The sequence below is a fragment of the Lithobates pipiens genome, unplaced genomic scaffold (genome assembly GCF_037356315.1).
Source record: "Lithobates pipiens isolate NorthernLeopardFrog02 unplaced genomic scaffold, aLitPip1_a1.2 Scaffold_27, whole genome shotgun sequence".
NCBI classification, from domain to species: Eukaryota; Metazoa; Chordata; class Amphibia; order Anura; family Ranidae; genus Lithobates; species Lithobates pipiens.
The window spans coordinates 73838227-73860872 of record NW_027507788.1 but is presented as its reverse complement, the minus strand read 5'-3'; the positions used below and the strand labels follow the sequence as shown (position 1 = coordinate 73860872).

The window sequence follows — 22646 nt, the reverse complement described above, 5'->3', positions numbered from 1 at the left end:
AGAGCCTGTATTTTTAATCTATGATGGCAAATAAGCCGTTGAATCAATAAAATAAATATAACTTTTTACGGATTTATCTCTGCTTCTTGTTGCTGCCTGAAAACCCCAAGGGGAACTCTTCTTTTTTTATTCTCTCTAGAATACTTAGGGGTGTGCAGCTAGCTCGTTTTTCATTCATTTATTTATATTTATGCACTTTTTTCCTCCTTACGTTTAGATAAATTGCTAGATAGACAGACATACAGATAGATAGATAGATAGATAGATAGATAGATAGATAGATAGATACTGGGAGAGACAGATAGATAGACAGACAGACAGACAGATAGAAAAACAGATAGATAGACAGATACTGAGATAGATTAATAGAAAGACAGATAGATAGATAGATAGCAGTGAGCCCAGTTCCATCCTTCTCCACGTGCACAGCAGTGAGCCCAGCTCCATCCTTCTCCTCATACACGGCTTAGATGGCTCCATTCACGGGCGCTCTGCAGACATACTCCGGCTCTCTCACTCCCTCTATGGCTCCAAGGCAGCGTTGTCTTATCTTGGTGTGACTGGGTAGTCACACAGCAGTAGAGGAGTCCGCTGCCCATGCTTCCTCTGCTCGGGCGCACTGGGAGATAAAAGCGGAAGTGACATCATAACTCGAATGTCACTCAAAGCACCGGCCATAATAATGCATATAATATGCGGAAGCTACTCGAAGCGATGGATCACACCAAGTCTGGTTAAAAGCCCGCAAATTAAGTGCTGCATCTGCGTCCGAACACAGTGCACTTATGGACCTTTTTTTATTTTTTTTATTTTTTTAAAGGGCCAGTGTTAAAAAAAATTACTTTTTTTATTTTATTTTTGTGACAGTCAGGAGGTGGTGCGGCGTCTGTGCGTCACCTATGTGACGGGCCACCACTGCCGTATAGTATATTCAGGTGGTCCCCTACTTTCAAACATACGACTTACAAACAACTCCTACTTACAAACGGTGGGAGACAACAGGAAGTGAGAGGAAATCTACCCCTAATGCCCCGTACACACGAGCGGACTTTTCGACATCCAAACTCCGACGGACTGAGTCCGGCGGACTATCCGATCGTGTGTGGGCTGCAACGGACTTTAGCGAAGCTAAAGTCTGACGGACTTTAGAAATGAAGCATGCTTTAAATTTTCCCGACGGAACTCCGCCGGACCCGGTCCCCTTTGAAAAATCCGCTCGTGTGTGTGCTACTCCGACAGACTAAAACCGACGCTAGGGCAGCTATTGGCTACTGTCTAGGAACTTCCTACGTCGAATCCAGTCGTACGTCATCACGTTCGACTCCGTCGGAGTTTGGTGTGATGGTGTGTGGTCAAGTCCGTTCGGTCGAAAACATCCGCCAGAACTCCGTCGGAACTCCGGCGGAACTCCGGCGGAACTCCTTTGGAGGTCTGTCAGACTTAATCCCTCTCGTGTGTACGGGGCATTAGAAGGGAAATTCTCTCCTGTAAGAGTTAATTATGGGAAAAAGGTGTCTCCATTGATGCTTTATTATCACCAATCCTTATTTCCCTAAAAACCCCAAATTTTCAAAATCCAATTGTCATTGGGACAGAAAGCGAAGTGAAATCTTCTGAATAGGGGCACAGACAGCAAAACACATTTTACAGGGGTGATGATAACCCTTCCCTATGTCATCCAAAAAGCTTAAAAATTAATTTTTTAGCTGGAGCTACACTTAAAAAATTTACCTGTTCCAAATTACAAACAGATTCAACTTAACAAACCTACAGTCCCTGTCTTGTTCGGGACACCTGTATACTGCTGTTCAGAGTATATAGGGCCTGGGGGCCCCCACGCCTTTTTTTTTTTTTTTTTGGTGCAGGGTTCCCCTTAATATCCATACAAGACCCAAAGGGCCTGGTAATGGGCTGGGGGGTTACCCATGCGTTTTTTCTCAATTTTCATCCATATTGCCGGGATCCGATATTACATTACAGCCCCAAGCAGTTTTAAATGACTTTTATTCCTTTAGAAATTTCATTTTGTGCAGGGACTATTCTAAAAACGGGAAACACGCACCACTTTACAGGCATACTATAGACACCCCCGAGGTATGATATTTAAAGGAATATTTCACTTTTATTTTTTCACTTTAAACAACATTAAAATCACTGTTCCCGAAAAAATAGGATTTTTTTGTACTCACCGTAAAATACTTTTCTCTGTAATTCACCTACTGACACAGCTCCTCTCTTTAGGCCATTGGGTTGTTACGCCACCTTTAGGAGAGGACTAGGCATGACATATTAAGATGTAATATAAAACCCAGAACTTTCTAGTTCCGCCCAAGGGGCGGTCCCTTAGGTAACAACCCCTCAGCCTGCCTTGCAGCTTCAGTACGTCAACAAGCAGTATAACGTAAAGAAAAATAGGAGGGGCAGGTGCTGTGTCAGTTGGTGAATTACAGAGAAAATAATTTTACGGTGAGTACAATAAATACTATTTTCTCTTATATTCACTGACACCGCTCCTCTCGTTAGACCCTTGGGATGTCCCCAAGCAGTGCCAAAACGAGGGAGGGGGGGGGGGGGAAACAGCATAAAACTTCATCCACCATGGCATGTGGGAACTAGTATAAACTTTACCCACAAAAACGACAGTGTGTGGGAATAACTAAACTTTTTTTACCCGCAAAAAAAACAGGGTGCTCCTCAACAGAGAGACACTACCCTCAAACCACCGGAACTGCGGTAACAAATGCAACAGTGCATTTACTTAAATGTACTGTGTTTTTATACAGCCGCCTGCAAAACTCTGCGGCCAAAACAGGCATCAGCCGATGCACTGACATCTACCTTGTAGAATTTTGTAAAAGTGTGAACAGACGACCAAGTCGGCGCTTTACACGCTTGAGCGACAGACGCTTGATGTCGGAAAGGCCCAAGACGTTCCGATTGCCCTTGTGGAGTGGGCCGTGACCGGAAAGGGGGGCACCTGCCCCTTCAAGGCGTAGGCCTGTACTACAATCTGTCTGATCCACCTGGAAATGGTGGCCGACGAGACCGCCATGCCTTTTTTCGGACCAGCCACCAAAACAAACAAGGAGTCTGACTTCTGAAAGGGAGCCATGGCAGACTAATACACCCTCAGAGCCTGAACCACGTCCAGGGAATGAAGGGCCACCTCCTTAGGATGTGTTGGCTTCAGACACAGAGATGGTAACACAATGCCTTCATTGATGTGTAACGCCGAAACCACCTTTGGCAGAAAAGAAGGTTGCAGACGCAACACCACCTTATCCTTGTGGATAACCAGATAGGGCGACTTGCAAGACAAGGCCGCCAGTTCCGAAACCCTCCTGGCCGATGTAATGGCCACTAGAAAGACCACTTCCTGGGAAAGAGTCAACAGGGGAATCTCTCTGATATTTTCAAATGGCGGTTTTTGAAGCTCCGATAACACCAGGATCAGATCCCATGGGGGTAACCGTGGACGCACCGGAAGAACTACATGTCGGACCCCTTGAACAAGTGTGCTCACTAGAGAGTGAGACGCCAGGGGTCGCTGAAAAAAGACAGCCAAAGCTGATATTTGTCCTTTAATGGTGCTTAAAGCCAATTTTCTGGTCTACTCCTTGCTGTAGAAACAGCAGGTTTCTGGATATAGAAAAGGAGCGCCCCCGCCATCCTTTCTTCTCCCACATGGAGATGTAGGCCTTCCAAGTACGATGATATATCTTCTGAGAAGAAGATTTCCGTGCTCTCAGCATAGTTGGGATCACTGAGCCAGAAAGACCCCGGTTCCTCAACACCTGGCTCTCAATAGGCAAGCCGTTAAAACCAGCAATGGTAAAGCAGGATGGAGAATCGGACCTTGAGACAGAAGGTCTTCTCATAACGGCAGTCGCCAAGGGGCGTCTGCCACCAGGTGCACTACGTCTGTGTACCAGGGAAGCTGGGGCAATCAGTATTACTGGAATCCTCTCTGGCTCCACTCTGCAGAGCAGACGTGGTAACAGTTTCAGCGGAGGAAAGGCATAGATCAGCTGGTACTGATCCCACGGAGCCATCAGCGCGTCTGACGCAGGATCTCTTGTCCTGGACATGAATCTTGGGACCTTCTGATTGAGACGGGAGGCCAAAATATCCTTGTCTGGTGTGCCTCTTCGCAAGCACAGTAGCCTGAACACCTCTGGATGCAACGCCCATTCTCCTGGGTCCAGCATCTGGCGACTTAGATAGTCTGCCTACCAGTTCTCCACTCTCAGGATGTAAATGACTAACAGGGCGGGTACATGTCACTCTGCCCACTGAAGAATGTGAGCGACCTCCCGTGCAGCGGCTGAGCTTCTTGTTCCTCCTTGGTGAATGACGTATGCCACCGCCATGGCGTTGTCTGACTGGATCCTGATCGGACGCTCTCGAAGTCTTATCGACCATGTGGAGAGGCATAGCCTTATCGCTCTTAGTTCGAGCAAATTGATCGGCAATTTGTATTCCTCCACCGACCAGAGGCCCTGGGTTGACTGAACTCCTATTACTCCTCCTCAGGCGGATAGGCTGGTGTCCATTGTGATCACTGTCCATTTAAGAGGTAGGAACGACTTCCCGGACTAGTGATGGACGAACTTCCGACGGGACATTTCGCGAACCGCGAACGTGGCCAAAAGTTTGCAAAACGCAAAGTTTGTGGCGGACCCCATTGACTTTAATGGCAGGCGAATCTTAAAAACCTCCAGGTCATATTTTCAGTCACAAAATACTTACTAGCTGTGCACACATAGTCCCACCACATGGACACTGACATAACAAAAGTCTTAAGTGAATCTGGGATCGACAATGACAAGCATTCTTTTTTTATCTGTGAAATTTTGACAATTCAGGAGCGCATGAAGGCCATGGAGGAGAGGCAAGGTCAGGGCAGGCTATGAAGGGGGTGCAGGAGATGATCGGTGCCACAGTCAGGGCAGTGCAGTCCTGTGCCAGTGTCCCAGTGTGTCAACCTGTGCTTGAGCCCCTCCCTCTGCCCGGCCCTTACCCCCACCTATGCAGGGCTCCACTGCGGTGGTCCAGAGGTGCCAGTCCAGTGCTGATCCTCAGCCATGGTGCTGACACTGCCTGCTGATTGGCTTTTCCGCTGCTATCTCCCTCACTGTCTGAAACCAGCACCGCGATAGAGACTGAGCACTGACACCAGCACCGCGATAGAGACTAAGCACTGACACCAGCACCATGATAGAGAGCACTGACACCAGCACCATGATAGAGAGCACTGACACCAGCACCATGATAGAGAGCACTGACACCAGCACCATGATAGGGAGCACTGACACCAGCACCGAGACAGAAAGCACTGACACCAGCACAGAGACAGAAAGCACTGACACCAGCACCGAGACAGAAAGCACTGACACCAGCACCGAGACAGAAAGCACTGACACCAGCACCGAGACAGAAAGCACTGACACCAGCACCGAGACAGAAAGCACTGACACCAGCACCGAGATAGAAAGCACTGACACCAGCACCGAGATAGAGAGCAGACTGTCCCTTAGTCCCTACACTGATAAAAGACAGCTGCAGAATCGGTCAGCAGTCAAGTATAATAGTCTTTCTATATTTGAAAGAAATTATATTATACGTGTACAACCCTATATACTGTACACCTATAGCAGTCCTTAAAAGGACCTTTGTGGACCTAATAGTAATAGCTAGTGATTAAACTAACTGTCCTTGCTCCACACAGCGTCATGTCCCTACACTGACAAAAGACAGCTGCAGAATCGGTCAGCAGTGCACTCAGCAATCAGCAGCACAGCAGTCAGCAGCAGTGCACCAGAACCCTATATACTGTACACCTATACCAGTCCTTAAAAGGACTTTTGTGGACCTAATAACTAGTGATTTGTGTCACTACAGTCTGTCCCTGCTCCACACTCTCCCTACACTGACATAAGACAGAATGTAAAATGGCCGCAAGATCAGGTCTATTTATAAGGTAGGGGGAATGTCCAATTGTCCATGTGCTGAAATGTTTGAATTGGTTGTCCTGTACCCCATGATGGATGTGTCATCATGGGTCAAAGTTCTTTCACAATGTAAACACATATGTCCACCACGCGAACAGCGCCAGAAATCCGCCGGTTTGGCGAATCGCGAACACGCAAAATTCTAGCTCACCTGAATATGCCAATCCAGGGACAACGGAGATTTGTCTCATTTTGTCAAAATATCCTTCTGCAGTGAAACTGGGCATACAGTACAGCCTCAAAGGAGGCCACCATGAGTCCCAGGACTCGCATGCAGAAACATAGTGACGTCCACCTGCGGTTCATCAGCAGTTTTACCGTGGCTCTGAGAGTCTGCAGCTTGTCAGAAGGGAGAAACACTCTCGCTTCCATGGGGTCCAGCAATAAGCCTAGGTACTCCAAACGCTCACCACCCAAATTCCTGCAGGGTCTGCATGGTGATCGACACATCGACACATCCTCCTCTAACTCTGAGGAGGAAGATGCTCTAAGGAGGAGATTGTCTAGGTATCCCACGATCGCGATCCCACGTTGCCACAGCAACACCAAAACAGGAGCCAATATCTTGGTAAAGACTCGGGGGGCTGATTCCAAACCAAAAGGGAGAGCCACAAACTGGTAGTGGGCTTCCCTGACTGCAAATTGCAGAAACTTCTGATGCCGAAGGCATATGGGTATGTGCAGGTACACATCCTGGATGTCCAAGGATGCCAGGGAGACCCCTTGATGGAGTGCAGAGACTACTGAGCGAACTGATTCCATTCTCAACCTCTGTACTTTCACAAAGTAATTGAGGGCTTTTAGGTCCAAGATTGGACGTACCCCTTCCTTTTTGGGGACTACAAACAGGTTTGAGTAGAACCCCTGGAAACAGGGAACAGGTACACCCCACGACTCAGCAGGTCTCTTACCACCCCCAATAGAGCCGGGAGTACGGGTATGCTGGAGGGGAAGAATCTGTTTTGCAGCCAAGAGAGGAACTCTATCTTGTAGCCTGAGGAAATCAGATTGCAGACCCATTGGTCGGACAGCCGAGAGGCCCACAGGGCTGCAAACTCCCGAAGGCGACCCTCCCCCACCCGTGTTGCGGGTGGGGACAAACCTTCATGCGGTAGCACTTTTGCTCGCAGGCTTGTTAGGCTTGCAGTTCCAGGGACGTTTTGGTCCTTCAGAGGTCGTTCTGTCGGGCTGGGGACGCTTGGTCAAAGCCCTGGGTGGACGAAAAAGCTGTTTGTGAGCGGAGAATGGGGGCCCTTGCCTATGGCGTTGCTCCTTAGCCTTCCTGGCCTGTGGAAGTATTGTACTCTTACCACCTGTGGCATTTTTACTAATGTCATCCAATGAGGCTCCAAAAAGCTGGTCGCCAAGGAAGGGAAGAGCCGTCAGGGCTTTTTTGGATGCCTGGTCAGCAGACCAGCATTTTAGCCAAATCGGCCACCTCAGCACCACTTCTGACACTGAAGCCCTGGATAACAGAGGAAGGGTATCCAGGGCCGCGTCACAAATGTACTTCAGGCCTTGCACTAGTTGGTCTGCTAGTTCCACACAGACAGGAGAAGCCTGTTGCTCTCCCAATTTGTGGTGCAAAAGTTTTGCCCACTCTGTTAGTGTCTGAGACACAAGTGTGGATGCCAGTACTGGTCGCATTGTTGACCCCACAACCGTAAACAAGGAACGAGCCACTGCCTAGGGGTCCTTAAAGGCAGGAGTCTCCTCTACCGGGATCGTGGTTACTTTGTTTAACCTGGATACTGGGGGGTCCTCGACCAGAGGAGCCGACTACTTTTTGAGAAGGCTCTCCTCAAAGGGGTAAGGCACTGCCATGTATTTGGGGACTGAAAAGGTCCATTGCGGTCGACCCCATTCCTTGTAAATGAACTTATCAAAATAAGTCAGATACGGGAACACGTTATTTGAACGGGCTGGCTTACGGGACCCAAAAGGGACCGCTACATCAGCAGAGGGATCTTCTGGCTCCTGAAGCTTCAGGGTATCATGCACAGCTGTGATAAGTGCTCCAACTAGCGCTTTGTCACGCACGGACCCGGACGGGGACTCATCCTCACTGTCCGATCGGTCCTGGTCATCTTCATCTGAAATGACAGAGCTGGGTCACCAGCCTCAGCAGGGCCCGAGTCTGTGTCAGAGCTCTCCCCCATCTCCATCTTGGCAACAAACTAATTGAGGAATGCCGACAAAGCTTCCAGAGGCACTGCACAATCTGCAGGCGAACTGGTTGCAATTGCCTGGATTTCGGGGGAATAAACACCAGTTTCTGAAGCCATGCTGACCCTACCCTATCTGCCATCTAATGGGGACTTAGGACAGTGATGGTCCCATCCTCCTAACTGCTGCTGGCTCTTTCCTGCAGGACTCACCACCTTGACTGGTTCCGTTCTGTCCAGCTAGTAGTGCCTTTGTCCTATGTCAGCTCCCAGGTGCAAAAGAGATCACACTGCACTGTGCAGAGCTGCTGCAAATTGCACTGAAACTGATCAAAAGCGTGTTCAGGCTTCAAGAAAATGGCCGCCGAGTGTCCAGTATAAAGGACATAATCACAGGGGAAATGGCTGCTCCTTGCCCCACCAAATATGGCCGCCGAACACTGTATACCATGAGGGACAGTGAAACATAACAGGCAGATACATAGCGGTGAACAGCGCTACAGTGATCAACAGACACAGCCTTCAGACACCTCCAAGGAGAGACCTACACACATCCAGGGCACAGCCAGACAGCGCAGCCCCCCCCCCAGGTGAGAGCCGCCCCAGAGAGCCCCTGTCTATGGCACACACACCACTCAGCAGCCCATGCAGCATCCCCCACAGGAAAGGGGGAGGGAAGAAAGGGACAGGAAGAGAGGGAGGTGAGGGACCCCCAAATCGACCTCCCAGGGAATGCCCAGCTGCTCAGCCCCACCGAGGCAGGGAGAGCCAAACTTACCGGCCCTGCAGAGCTGGGAGACATTCCATCACAGACTCACTCTCTGATCAGTATGGGGTGGCTGCTGACCAGGCACACTGTGATGCAGACATCAGTAGCCCAGTTATATGTGTGCCACGGAGCATTAGTGCTCACCAACCGCCTCTGGAGCCGAGGCATGTCGTGGCCGATCAAGCGCTGAGCTCTGGTCTGCCCACACTCGCTGGCCAGGCTGGGGAGACAAGGATAAGAGTATCCAGCCTGTCACCCAGCCGGCTGTTGATAGCAGATTGCAGGATCTTTAATCTTGCGCAAAAAGCAAAGAAAAAAACATGGACCAATGGGCCTGCAGGGTTCCTAGGTCCTTCTTCACTAGGCAGAAAAAAACTGAAGCTGCAAGGCAGGCTAAGGGGTTGTTACCTAAGGGACTGCCCCTTGGCCGGAACTAGAAAGTTCCGGGTTTTATATTACATGTTAACATGTCATGCCTAGTCCTCTCCTAAAGGTGAAGTAACAACCAAATAGTCTAAAGAGAGGGGCTGTGTCAGTCGGTGAATATAAGAGAAAAGGTCAGTTTTTAAAACTTTCTTTTGCATTGATACATGTCCCCAGTGCAGGACCCGGGTTCCAAAACACTTTTTAGGACAATAACTTGTATATTAGCCTTTAAAATTCACACTTGATTTCTCACGTTCGAGTCCCATAGACTTTAACGGTGTTTGAATGTTTGCGCAAACTTTCGGTCCATTCGCATGTTCTGCGGGGGGGTCTTCGGCTCATCCCTAGGCATCAGTCTGTAGGTAGGTACTTAGTTTTTCTTTATGCATACTTATGCATGAAATAGTAAGTCAGTTTACTATCCTCAAAAGTACTTAACCGATTGCCGACCGCGTCACGATGATATACGTTGGCAGAAGGGCTTGTACAGGCAGAATCACATACCTGTACGTTACCCTTTAAGAGGCGGAAAATGTGCACACCACGGCAAGCTCTGTGAGTCGGGTCGCAGGTCCCGCTGACTCGAATGCCACGGGGATACCCGCGATTGCCTCACAGGGAGGAAGAACAGGAAGATGCTAATGTAAACAAGCATCTCCCCATTCTGCCTAGTGACAGTGTCACTGATCTCTGCTCCCTGTGATCGGAGCAGAGATCAGTGACGTGTCACACACAGCCACGCCCCCCCCCACAGTTATAAACGCGTCCCAAGACACACTTAACCCCCACACTGCCACCTAGTGGTTTCACTGCCAGTGTAATTTACACAGGAATCGGTGCATTTGTATAGCACCGATTGCTGTATATATGAAAATGGTCCCAAAAATGGCCGATGTGTCTGCCATAACGTCGCAGTCACGATAAAAATCACTGATCACCGCACATTTAAAAAATATATATATATTAATGAAAATGCCATAATCCCCTATTTTGTAAATGCTATAACTTTTGCGCAAACCAATCAACAATCGCTTATTGTGATTTTTTTTTAACTAAAAATATGTAGAAGAACACGTATCGGCCTAAACTGAGGAACATTTTTTTTTCTTATATATTTTGGAGAATATTTATTATAGCAAAATGTAAAAAATAATGCGTTTTTTTTCAAAATTGTCGCTTTTTTGTTTATAGCGCAAAAAATAAAAAACGCAGGGGTGATCAAATAGCACCAAAAGAAAGCTCTATTTGTGGGAAAAAAAGGACGTCAATTTTGTTTGGGAGTTAAATGGTTAAACATTTGACCATTTGCTTAGCTATTGGGTAACTCTCATGCCACGTACACACGACCGGACTTTTTGACAGCAAAGGTCTGATGGACTTTAGAAATAGAACGTGTTTTAAATTTTTCCACCGGAACTCTGCCGGACCGAGAAATCCGTTTGTGTGTATGCTAGTCCGACGGACATAAACCGACGCTAGGGCAGCTATTGGCTACTGGCTATGAACTTCCTTATTCTAATCCGGTCGTACGTCATCACGTTCGAATGCGTCAGACTTTGGTGTGATTGTGTGTGGCCAAGTCCGTTCATTCGGAAAGTCTGTCAGAACTCCGCCGAAAGTCCGTCGGAAAGACCGTCGGACCTAGTCCCTCGAAAATTCCGGTCGTGTGTACGCGGCATAATGTCGCGTACACACGTTCGGACTATCCGCCCGTGTGTGGGCTCCGGCGGACTTTTTCTTTCCAAAAGAGTATTGACTCAAAATGATCCGCCAGACTCGGCAGTCCGGCAAACAATCCGGCCGTCTGTGTGCTAGTCCTTTCGGACTTTTGAAATCCTCTGGGGCTGTGACATCATGCGGGCGGGCTCACCATGTAACATCACCCAGTGACCCCGCCCCTTGTCCCTAGATAAGTCGCCGCACAACGCGTCCCTGCCATTGAGGCCAAAGAAAGCGCCGTGTCAACATCACAAGAGAGAAGAAAAGAAGGCAGCGGCGACAGAAGACCGGGCCACCGCTAGTAAAATAGCTATAAGATAGCGGAGGCCCAGCAAGAAGAACCGAATAGGGGGACAAGACCCCCGAAGACGGAAGAAGATCCCCGAAAGGCGGTAACAAAGAAGAAAGCCGGTCTTCTCTGCTAGTATAAAAGGTAGCAAAAGAGCAGAAGATAGCAGAGGAGTCCGGCGAGAAGACCCCCCAAGACGGAACACCACTGGAGCTGTCCAATAAATTATTTTAAAACGTGTTGTGTTTTTTTATTTACAGTTTTTTTCATCAGGTGTACATGGTACTCCAATACTCATTCACATAGGGTGGGGAGCCTGTATCTGGGGGCCTCCTTATTAAAGGGGGCTCCCGGATTCCGATAAGCCCCCACCTGCAGACCCAGACAACCAACGGCCAGGGTTGTCGGGAAGAGGCCCTTGTCCTCATCAACATGGGGACAAGGTTCTTTGGGGTGGGGGAGCACAGGGTCCCCTCTTCCCCAAATCACCCTCCATGTTGAGGGCCCGCAGCCTGGTATGGCTCAGGAGGGAGGCGCTCGCTCATCCCCACCCCCTTTCCTGACCGGCCAGGCTACGTACTCGGATAAGGGTCTGATATGGACTTTGGGGGGGACCCCATGCCTTTTTTTTGGTGCAGGGATTCCCCTTTAAGTCCATACCAGGTGACAGGGCCAGTGAGGTGTCAATCTCGCCGATGGAGGCGGCGACATTGGCTTCCTTCGCTGGTCCAGTCTACCTGGAGCCGCATTCAAAATGAACTGACTTTTCTCCTTATGTAGGCAAGTCCATTCATTTCAAAAGTCCGGCGGACTCCCGCCATAGTCCGGCGGATTGTCCGCCGGAAAAGTCCGGGCGTGTGTGGGCAGGTCCGCTCGTTTCGGAAAGTATGGCGAACCTCCACTGCAAAGTCCGGTGGTTTGTCCGCCGAACTAAGTTCGCTGGATAGTCCGATCGTGTGTACACGGCATAAGTCCAACTCTAACTCATGCTATTATTATGGCCTAAGGGTTAGAAAAATCATGATTATGTGCTTATGTTTTAAAGAATGAAATGGCCAGATATGTGAAGATTTTATGGAGTACCAATCGCTGTAACATGTGTTTTTCACCTTACCATCCATCTTGTCCAGTTCAATTTGACCAAAGATCTGCAGGTAGGGCCGATAGAAGACACGACGGAAAATCCAGGCCAAACGCATATCATTGGGGTGAAGAAGACCTTCTGTGGCAACTCCGTAAGCAATCAGCCACACTCCCAAAAAGAAAAGGAAAAAGAATACATCCTTCATCTGCGGGGAGACAAAAACATAAAAACGATTAGAGCCAGTTCACACAGGGGCAACAGGACTCCCAGCATGACTTTTGGAGGCAACTTCAACACGACTTGAGTATGAATAACAGCGCAACTTGGGGCAACTTCAACATGACTTGGGGCGACTTACAACACGACTTTAAGTTGCCCCAGGCCAAGGGAATTTGGCCGTGGCCAATCACAGAATAATCAGCTCTCGAGGGGGAACTCCATGGCAAATTTAAAATAAAAAACCAGCATGGGTTCCCCCTCCAAGGGCATACCAGGCCCTTATGGATTTTAAAGGAAACCCCCCCTACGCCGAAAAAAATGGCATGGGGGTCCCCCCAAAATCCATACCAGACCCTTATCCGAGTACGCAGCCTGGCTGGTCAGGAAAGGGGGTGGGGACCAGCGAGCGCCCCCCCCCCCCCCGAACCATACCGGGCCGCATGCCCTCAACATGGGGGATGTTTTGGTGAAGGGGGAGGGTCCCCATGTTGATGAGGACAAGGGCCTCTTCCCAACAACCCTGGCCATTGGTTGTCAGGGTCTGCGGGCAGGGGGCTTATCGGAATCCGGGCGCCCCTTTAATAAGGGGGCCCCCAGATCCTGGCCCCCGACTCTATATGAATGAGTATGGGGTAAATCATACCCCTACCCATGCACCTAGGGGAAAAAAAGCGTCAATAACAAAACACTACAGGTTTTTAAAGTAATTTACTAATCAGCTCCGGGGGTCTTCTTCTGACTTTGGAGGTCTCTTCCAACTTCTCTGTGCTGTTCGGCCTCTTCTCCCACTCTCCAATTCTTCTGCCGGCTCCTCCGCTATCTTCTTCAGCTATTTTGCTAGTGGTGGCCTGGGCTTCTGCGTCATCTTCTTCCCTCTTCTCTTCCTGCGATGTTGACACAACACTCTCTCCTGCTGTAATATTGTGTGAGCGGTGTGCAGCCACTTATACAGGCATGGAGCGTGGTCACCGGGTGATGTCACACGGTGACCCCACCCCTTATGGCGTCACAGTCCCAGCATGCCCCAAGAAGCGTCAATAACAAAACACACTACAGGTTTTTAAAGTAATTTACTAATCAGCTCCGGGGGTCTTCTTCTGACTTTGGAGGTCTCTTCCAACTTCTCTGTGCTGTTCGGCCTCACCCCTTATCGCGTCACAGTCCCAGCATGCCCAAGACTTGACGTCATACGGGGCAGGGTCCCTGTGTGACATCAACCGGTGATCACGCCCCATGCCTATATGAGTGACTGCACACCACTCACACAGCATTACAGCTGGAGAGAGCATCGTGTCAACATCGCAGGAAGAGAAGAGGGAAGAAGACGACGCAGAAGCCCGGGGCACCGCTAGCAAAAGAGCTGGAAGAAGATAGCGGAGGAGCCGGCAGAATAACCGAAGAGCGGGAGAAGACGCCGGAGAAAGTGGGAGAAGAGGCCGGACACTGGGAGAAGAGGCCGAAGAGCGCAAAGAAGTTGGAAGACCCCCAGAGCTGATTAATAAATTGCACAGTAGTGTGTTTTTTTTTATTGACGCTTTTTTTCCCCAGGTGAATGGGTAGGGGTACGATGTACCCCATACTCATTTACATAGGGTGGGGGGCTGGGATCTGGAGGCCCCCTTATTAAAGGGGCTCCCGGATTCTGATAAGCCTCCCACCCGCAGACCCTGACAACCAATGGCCAGGGTTCTTGGGAAGAGGCTCTTGTCCTCATCAACATGGGGACAAGGTGCTTTGGGGCGGAGGGCACAGGGCGCCCCCCTTCCCCAAAGCACCCATCCCCTCATGTTGAGGGCACGCGGCCTGGTACATTTCAGGAGGGGGGGCTCGCTCGTTCACACCCCCTTTCCTGACCGGCCAGGCTACGTGCTTGGATAAGGGTCTGGTATGGATTCTGGGGGGACCCCCACGCTGTTTTTTCGGCATAGGGGTGTTCCCCTTAAAATCCATACCAGGCCTAAGGACCTGGTTTACCCCTGGAGGGGGAAACCATGCTGGTTTTTAATATTAGAGAGGTGACATTTTCGCTTAAATATAGATTGAGATCCGACTTGGAGGCGACTTCCATTGAAATCAATGGGTACAAGTCGCACAGAAGTCGGATTGAAGTCGTACAGGAACCTTTTTTGAAGTCGGAGCGACTGCTGTAGTGTACATTAAGAGGGCTCCATTCACTACCATTGATTTTCTCAACAGTGCGACTTGGGGCGACCTGAAGTCAGATCCCGGGTTGCCCCTGTGTGAACCAGCTCTTACAGCTAAACTTAATATCAACAGCTACATTTACAGCTGAAATACATATACAATGTTAATTAACACACTTACCATTTTTTGGACAATGATGATTTTGGGCCCCAGTTGTTTGTTCACAGCAAAAATATGAATGAGCCGGAGAGTGAAGACCATGAAATCAAAGCACAGGATGGTCCGCCCTGACTCATATGAAAATGGAAACATTCTGTAAAAGACACAAAAGATTATTAGGAAGCTAATTATACAAACTAATCTCTCCTAAAGTATGCAGGAATTAGGCTATAAAGCTAAATGAATCAGGAATATATTGTGCGTTAAAGGAGAAATATTAAGCAGGTCTGAGTTCACCAGCCACTTTACAGTAGGTTACAAATCTAATAAATGGAGATCTGGGACAATTTAATCACCCGGCAATGAGGCAACCCTATTAACCCATTGATTTAAAATCTGAAAAGAGGGACCTTACCAACCCTGAAAACACTACTTTACAAACATGGTGCTCTATTCCTCATGCAACTCAATCACTTTTCACTAAGTCTGCCCTACCCAAAGTCTCTCGCTTACTAAATACAGACTCGACAAAAAAAAAAAAAAAAATACAGAAAACCATGAAATTCATTAAAACCCCTAAAATGAAACTATGGACAAAATAAAAATACACTAATATAAAAAATTACTGTACACATAACTGTGCTTGTTAATAACATTAACAAAACAGCTCTTTCCTGGTGCCAACATGGCAGCATACCTGTGATAAGCTCCACCCCGGAGTCCTCCCCTCAGGATAGCTACTACCTTATAAAAATGACAACCAACTCCCCCAGCATTCTCCTTTTTTTCCTCATATCTGACATGGTCTTACTTCTGCTTTGAGCAGCTTCTGTCTGGGTTCTGGCCTCTCCCAGATGCAGTCCCCTGTCTTGGGTTGCTAACAGCGTTGAAAAGAGGGGAACCCCTTCTGAGGGTCTTTTGGGGCAGCAGCAAATTCCTAAATTGGGGCAACTGTCTTGCATGCAGGCAAAGCTGATCTCTGTGAGGGCAGGTAGGGGCTCACTGTGGAGCATTTTTTCTCTCATACTTTCTTCCTTGCTTATACTGCTCTTTTGTTTCACTGCTGCTGAGTGTATAAGTTTGTTTCTGTTTTGCTAACACCGTGTAAGTGCTGTGCTTATAGCTGCGGTTGTCTCGTATCGGCGGAGGGGGGCTGGCACGGCCGTTCGGTGCATGCACAGTTGAATGACGCTGTCAGCGCCATCTTGGATATGGGCAAACACTGTATTCTTGCCCTTCTTCAGTGGGGGGTGGACCTAGGGAGAAGGGGACAGGAGGAGTCTCCTTCCCCTTTCTTATTTTAATTTAAATAAACTTATTAGGCGGCAGGCTCTGACGGAGGCAAGTCCTGTCTGAAGAGTGATCCTGCGCCTTGGCTACAATTTCTGGCTGTGAGTAAAAAAAACAAAAAGGAGCAGTAATAGAGAATGGTGCATCTGTGGTTGTTTGGGCTAAAAGATGGTTTATTTAACCTGGGGGTAAAATAGTGCTATGGGGGCTTAAAAATTTCTATTTTCTTGTGTTTTAAAAAAAAAATAAAGAAATATATTAGAGGAATAGAGCAAATTATTTAGAGAAAAGGGAGGGAATATTTTTATTTGCTTAGGCACATTTAGTCAAAAAAAAAGCCTTAATTTGTTTCCCTGTCCTTTTCTTTAGTATCCTATCCAGTCGCCTTTTTGCCCTTGCCTGCCCTTACAATCATGAGTCAGCCGCCGTTAGACCAAGACCCTCGCTTTCTTAGGTAAGGGCACGTACATTATTATGATCTTTAAAAAAAGAAAATGAGAACCGGTCTAAAAGATTGCCTTGCGCTGTTACTCTCGTTTCAGCCCTATACACCAGAGCATGTCTAATCAGACTTCTGGCCATCACAGTGGACGCTCACACCTAAGTTCGGGGCACAGCCGTTCGACCAGTTCCCACCATCATTCTAAGGGAAAGTCGTCTTCCAAAAGGCATCGTTCGGTCAGCCCTCCCAGATGGGAAAATAGGGGATGCAGAGCGTGTGGTGCAACTTCTATGACAGATAAACGGATCTGTAAAGACTGTTTTCAGGGGTATGTGGACCACGAGAAAGCCGAGGTGGAGCAAGTCACTGAGTTAATAAAAAGAGTAGTCAAAGACTCTTTAACCGAGTTAATGCACTCAACCCCCTCTCTGCAAGACACTCCGAGTGGCCAGTTGCAGACGTCGGAGGTAGCTACCCCTGGCCTGTCAACTACAGACTCGGCGGGCACCACACCAAGCCCGCCTCCCCTAACAGGAGACAGGGGTGACTCAGAGGATTCCATGGATGAATCAGAGCCCTCTGGCTTTAATTTGTCGCGGCTGTCAAGCAGGCTATTGGTTGGGAGGAGTCAGAAGAACCACCTAAAAAAGCCAAGTCTTTCTTTCCGTTTCTAAAAAGGAAACAACATTTTTTTCCCTTTCTGGAAGAGTTAAAAGACCTAAGGGGGGATGGAAAAAGACGGATAAACGCTTCTCCTTAAATAGACTGCAGAAATTATACCCTCTGGCGGATTAGGACACAGCCCTCCTGGACACACCTCCGGTAGTCGAAGCTGCAGTGGTGCGTCTAGCAAAAAATATCACCCTACCTATGGAGGATTCAACATCTTTTAAAGACCCACTGGATAGACCTATAGATGCAGACCTAAAGAAAGTCTACAAGTTAGCCGGGGAGCTTGCAGGCTGGCTGTAGCTTCAGCTTCAGTCTCTAATGCCGTCAAGGCGTGGACAGATAATATTGAGGTAGCCATTCGGGAGGATGTACCAAAAGAGGACATCATTAAAGCTTTAGAGGAGCTCAAATTATCAGCGGATTTCATTGGAGAAACTGCAATAGATTCAATGAGATACTCAGCCAGAGCCATGCTACACACAATCATGGCCAAGCGAGCACTGTGGCTAAAACCGGGGGCAGCCGATGCAGAATCTAAACAAAATTGGTGCAGAATCCCCTTTGAAGGAAAAGCTCTCTTTGGAGAGAGACTGTAGAAGGCGATCTCGAGAGTGACTGGGGGGAAAATAAAGGCTACTTACCCAGGATAGAAGAGTAAGGTGCTCTCGAGTTGTGTCTTCTAAGGTTCAATGGTCCAGAAACAAGAACATGACCAACTTCTGACAAAGTAGGGATTCCAAGAAGAAATGGAGAAGCACTCAAGCCACGTTTCTAAAGGCAAACAAGCAGAGAAGTCTCCCCAATGACCAGGAGGGGACAAAATCCTTTTGACAAAAGGCCACTCCCACCAGTAGGGGCCAGGTTGAAGAAGTTTGCAGAGATCTGGTCAAACCAGTGCAAAGACCCGTGGGTGGCATCTACTGTCCAGTTCGGACATTTTTGGACGTTCCAAGATCTGCCCCCACAAGACTCGTTTATTCTAACAGAGTCCAGCTTCGCCTCAAAAAGCGGAAGCTCTGCAAAGATACCTTCACCTTCTACTACTGCAGCAAGCAGTAATACCTGTCCCTCCCCTTCTCTTTCTTATCCCCAAAAAGAGTTGGGACCAGTAGCGGATCTGAAGAGGTTAAATCGGTTTATTCATCTGACTCTTTCAAGATGGAATCCTTACAGACGATCATCCAGACGGTCCAACCGGGAGACTGGATGATCTTGGTGGACTTACAAGATGCTTATTTCCATGTTCCTGTTCTACCGGCTTTCCAAAGATTTTCAAGAGTGGCAGTAGGCCCAACTCACCTCCAGTTTCAGTGCCTTCCTTTCAGCCTGTGCACATCACCAAGGATATTCTCAAAGGTGTTAATCGCAGTTCTGGCAACTCTTAGGGAAAGGGGACTTCGAGTTTTTTATTTTTTTGGACGACATCCTGCTGTTAGCGTCCAGTCCAGACTGACTGTTAGTACACAAGGAGATTCTTTTGTCCACCCTGGAAGAGTTTGGATGGTTGGTAAATACAGAAAAGAGTTTACTAACCCCTGACCCAAGTAATGGTTTACCTCGGTGCCCTTTTCGATACCAAAGCTGGTACAGTACGCCTCCCCCCAGAAGGTGACAGCGATTGCTCAGAAGATGAGCCATGTAAGAACACTCTCTCACCTGTCAGTGTCAAACTGCTTAAGCCTAATAGGGACCATGTCAGCTTGTATATCAATGTTACACTGGGCATCTGAGGACTTTTCAATAGGGCTTTTTGACACAATGGAAGAGGAAGTTATTGTATCAAAGGATAACGATCTCAACCTCCATGGGGGGGGGGTCTCCTCTGGTGGTTAAAAGAAGACCTAATTTCAAAGCCTCGCCTCCTGCAGTGTCCTTCCTGGACCATTCTTACCACCGACGCAAGCTCAAAGGGGTGGGGAGCACACTGCGACCACCTAGTGGTGCAAGGGAGATGGGATGTCACAACGGAGGGGGTAGTCTCCAATGTCTTGGAGCTATGAGCAGTCTATTTAGCCCTGGTGAATCTGAAAGAACATCTGCTACAGAAACCGGTTCTAGTCTGTCTGGACAACAGAGCAGCAGTATCGTATATACAACAGCAGGGGGGAACCCACAGCATAACATTGTTATGAGAAGTGGAGCCCGTTATGTTGTGGGCGGAGAAGAATCTGGTGGATTTGAAGGCAGTCTACCTTCCGTGCCATTTGAATCAGCAGGCGGATCATCTATCCCGTTTTCAAGACAACGAGTGGTCTCAACACCCAGCGGTGTTCAGTTGGGTCATGAACCTGCAGAAGCCTCCAGAAATAGACCTGTTCGCCTCCCCAACGAACGCAAAGTTGCTAAGGTTGCCTACCTCATTCCAGAGCGGAAGCAGTAGATGCCCTCTCAAGCCCATGGCATTGCAAGACGGCATATGCGTTTCCCCCCAGACCCTTGATTACAAAGTTTTTGCTCCGATTGACGAGGGAACCAGCCAGAGTGGTGGCAATTCTTCCCTACTGTCCGATGAGGCCATGGTTCCCCTGGGCAATGAGCCTCAGCATATGTCCTCCATTCAAGATTCCGGCATTCCCACAGCTGCTCTCACAGTGGATTTTTATACACCCAGCTCCACACAAGCTGTACCTACATGTTTGGATCTTGAACGGGAAAAATTCCAATCCTTAGGATCAGGGCTCAAGTCCTGCAGGAAAGCATGGGAACGGAGTTCCTGTACTTTTTCCACAACAGGAACTCAGTTCCCATTAGCAGCCGCGTCCTGCAAGAGTTTGAAGTATGCGAGCTGTGTGGGAGGTGCTACACCAGCAGCCGCCGACAAAGCTCGCAATAGTAAATGCCGCACACCAGGGGTGGACTGACCATTCAGGCATTGCCAGTAGGGGGTCCCATGACAGCTTCCTCTTCGATCTACCTGTCAATCACAGCTAGCTGATGGGTAGATCAGGTCCCTGCTGCTAAAAGATTGTTAGTAGTCAGACCTCTCGTGATGCGCTCCTCCCCACCGGCCACTCCTGATTTTCTGTCTCCTCACACCCCCCCAGTCTCCTGCATACTTGCTCTGTGTATCCCGCTGAATCCCCCCTCCTCTATCTTCAGTGCCATATGATGAGAGAACCCAGAGGGGGATCACAGCTATTCTGCTCACAGGATATACAGGGAGAGAGGTGAGCTGAGGGAGGAACATCAGTTTGGGGTGGTACGCTGAGCACAATACCTGGCAAAGTTTAATGCCAGGAGGGAAGTTTATGTGGAAATATGTGAAGGGTTGGAATAGCAGCGAGTGTGTGATGGAGCCCTGCAGAGTTTGCAGCCCCCCAAGCTAACATACATCTCCTAAGCAGGTACAAATCACTATCTCCCCAAGCATTCTGTCCAGATAATGTGCAGTTAATTTATGACCTTTCCGTTTAACCCTGTGTTATCCAAACTCTGTTCAATGAAAAGTGTAAACTCACCACATAAACACTCTATATACAAAATAACATTCCCCAATAAAGATAAGAACATGATGTTCACATTTGCATGGAAGCACAACTGAACGAATGCTGATTATTCAGAGAATTACCGTATTTATGTTTATCGGGGATTTTTTTTTTTTTATGTACTAACAGTTAAGCTTCATACACACAATACAAAAATTGGATGGAAAATACCACTTTTGAAGTGTTCTTGCATATAAGCGTATCATATTTTTATTTTTTTTGGAGGGGGAGTGGATCTTGGGTGGGAGTTCCCACACTTTTTTCCCCAGGACTTCACCCCTGGGTATTCTTAAACCAAAAGCCTTGGTTCGATGGTAAAGTAAGGGCTCAGCTTAGAGAAAGATGTAGCCTTTAGATCGGGCAATCCTATAGCTTATAGGAAAGCTTGGAATGAATTAAAGAAAGGTATTAAGGAGGCTAGGCGTAGAATTGAATCTTATTGAATCGTATTTTGAAAATCAAAATTCTTGTAGCATGTGGAAGGGGATTAAAACAATGGTAGATTTTAAATCTAGGAATACACAGGTTTGTAAAGTGCTCCCAGACACCTTAAACCAATTTTATGCTTGCTTTCATATGTGAACCCCATAGTAAAGAACTAGTGGAGGACGACCATTTACTGGTATTAAAAATACATGAGGTCAGGTCAAATTTGAGAAAGATTGACATCAGAAAGGCAGCAGGACCAGACTGGGTGTCAGGCTGAGGGGATGTGGAGACCAGTAGGGATGAGCCGAACACCCCCCTGTTCGGTTCGCACCAGAACCTGCGAACAGACCTAAACTTCGTGTGAACTTTAGAACCCTATTAAAGTCTATGGGGCTTGAACGTTCACAATCTAAAGTGCTAATTGTAAAGGCTAATATGCAAGTTATTGTCCTAAAAAGTGTTTGGGGACCTGGGTCCTGCCCCAGGGGACATGTATCAATGCAAAAAAAAAGTTTTAAAAACTGCCGTTTTTTCAGAAGCAGTGATTTTAATAATGATTAAAGTGAAACAATAAAAGTGTAATATTCCTTTTAAATGTGGTACCTGGGGGGTGTGTATAGTATGCCTGTGAAGGGGCGCATGTTTCCCGTGCTTAGAACTGTGTCATTTGTGCAGGAAAAAAAGTATTTTAAAATCACTTGCGGCTATATTGTCAGCTCCCGTAATACAGAGAACACTCAATGAGTGTTCTCTGTATTAGCCGACAATTCATTCATTCATTGATAAAAAATAAAAAAATAAAAAAAGTGGAGGTTCCCCTAAATTCAATTACCAGGCCCTTCAGGTCTGCTATGGATATTAAGAGGAACCCCGTGTCAAATTAAAAAAAAAAATTGACGTGGGGGTACCCCTAAATATCCATACCAGACCCTTCAGGTCTGGTATGGATATTAAGGGGAAACCCGCATCAAATTTAAAAAAAAATTGACGTAGGGGTCCCCCTAAAAATCCATACGAGACCCTTTATCTAAGAACGCAACCTGGCAGGCCACAGGAAAAGAGGGGGGGGGGGGGCGAGAGAGCGGCCCCCCTCCCTCCTGAACCGTACCAGGCCACATGCCCTCAACATTGGGAGGGTGCTTTGGGGGTCTGTGACCCCTCAAAGCACCATGTCCCCATGTTGATGGGGACAAGGGCCTCATCCCCACAACCATGAGCGGTGGTTGTGGGGGTCTGCGTGCGGGGGCTTATCAGAATCTGGAAGCCCCCTTTAACAAGGGGACCCCCAGATCCCGGCCCCCCCTGTTTGAAATGGTAAGGGGGTACAAAAGTACCCCTACCA

At 48.1% G+C, this 22646-nt stretch overlaps 1 protein-coding gene across 2 annotated transcripts in view; it reads right to left on the bottom strand.

The window, feature by feature from the left end:
• TRPM4 (transient receptor potential cation channel subfamily M member 4) overlaps window positions 1-22646 on the bottom strand; it is an 864058-nt gene that overhangs the window by 205423 nt on the left and 635989 nt on the right. For both annotated transcript variants that reach the window (XM_077457078.1, XM_077457079.1), the window contains exons 18-19: window positions 15008-15140; window positions 12494-12668 (exon numbers count right to left, since the gene is read on the bottom strand). In XM_077457078.1, coding sequence (XP_077313204.1) covers window positions 12494-12668; window positions 15008-15140 — 308 coding nt within the window. The remainder of the gene's footprint in view (window positions 1-12493; window positions 12669-15007; window positions 15141-22646) is intronic.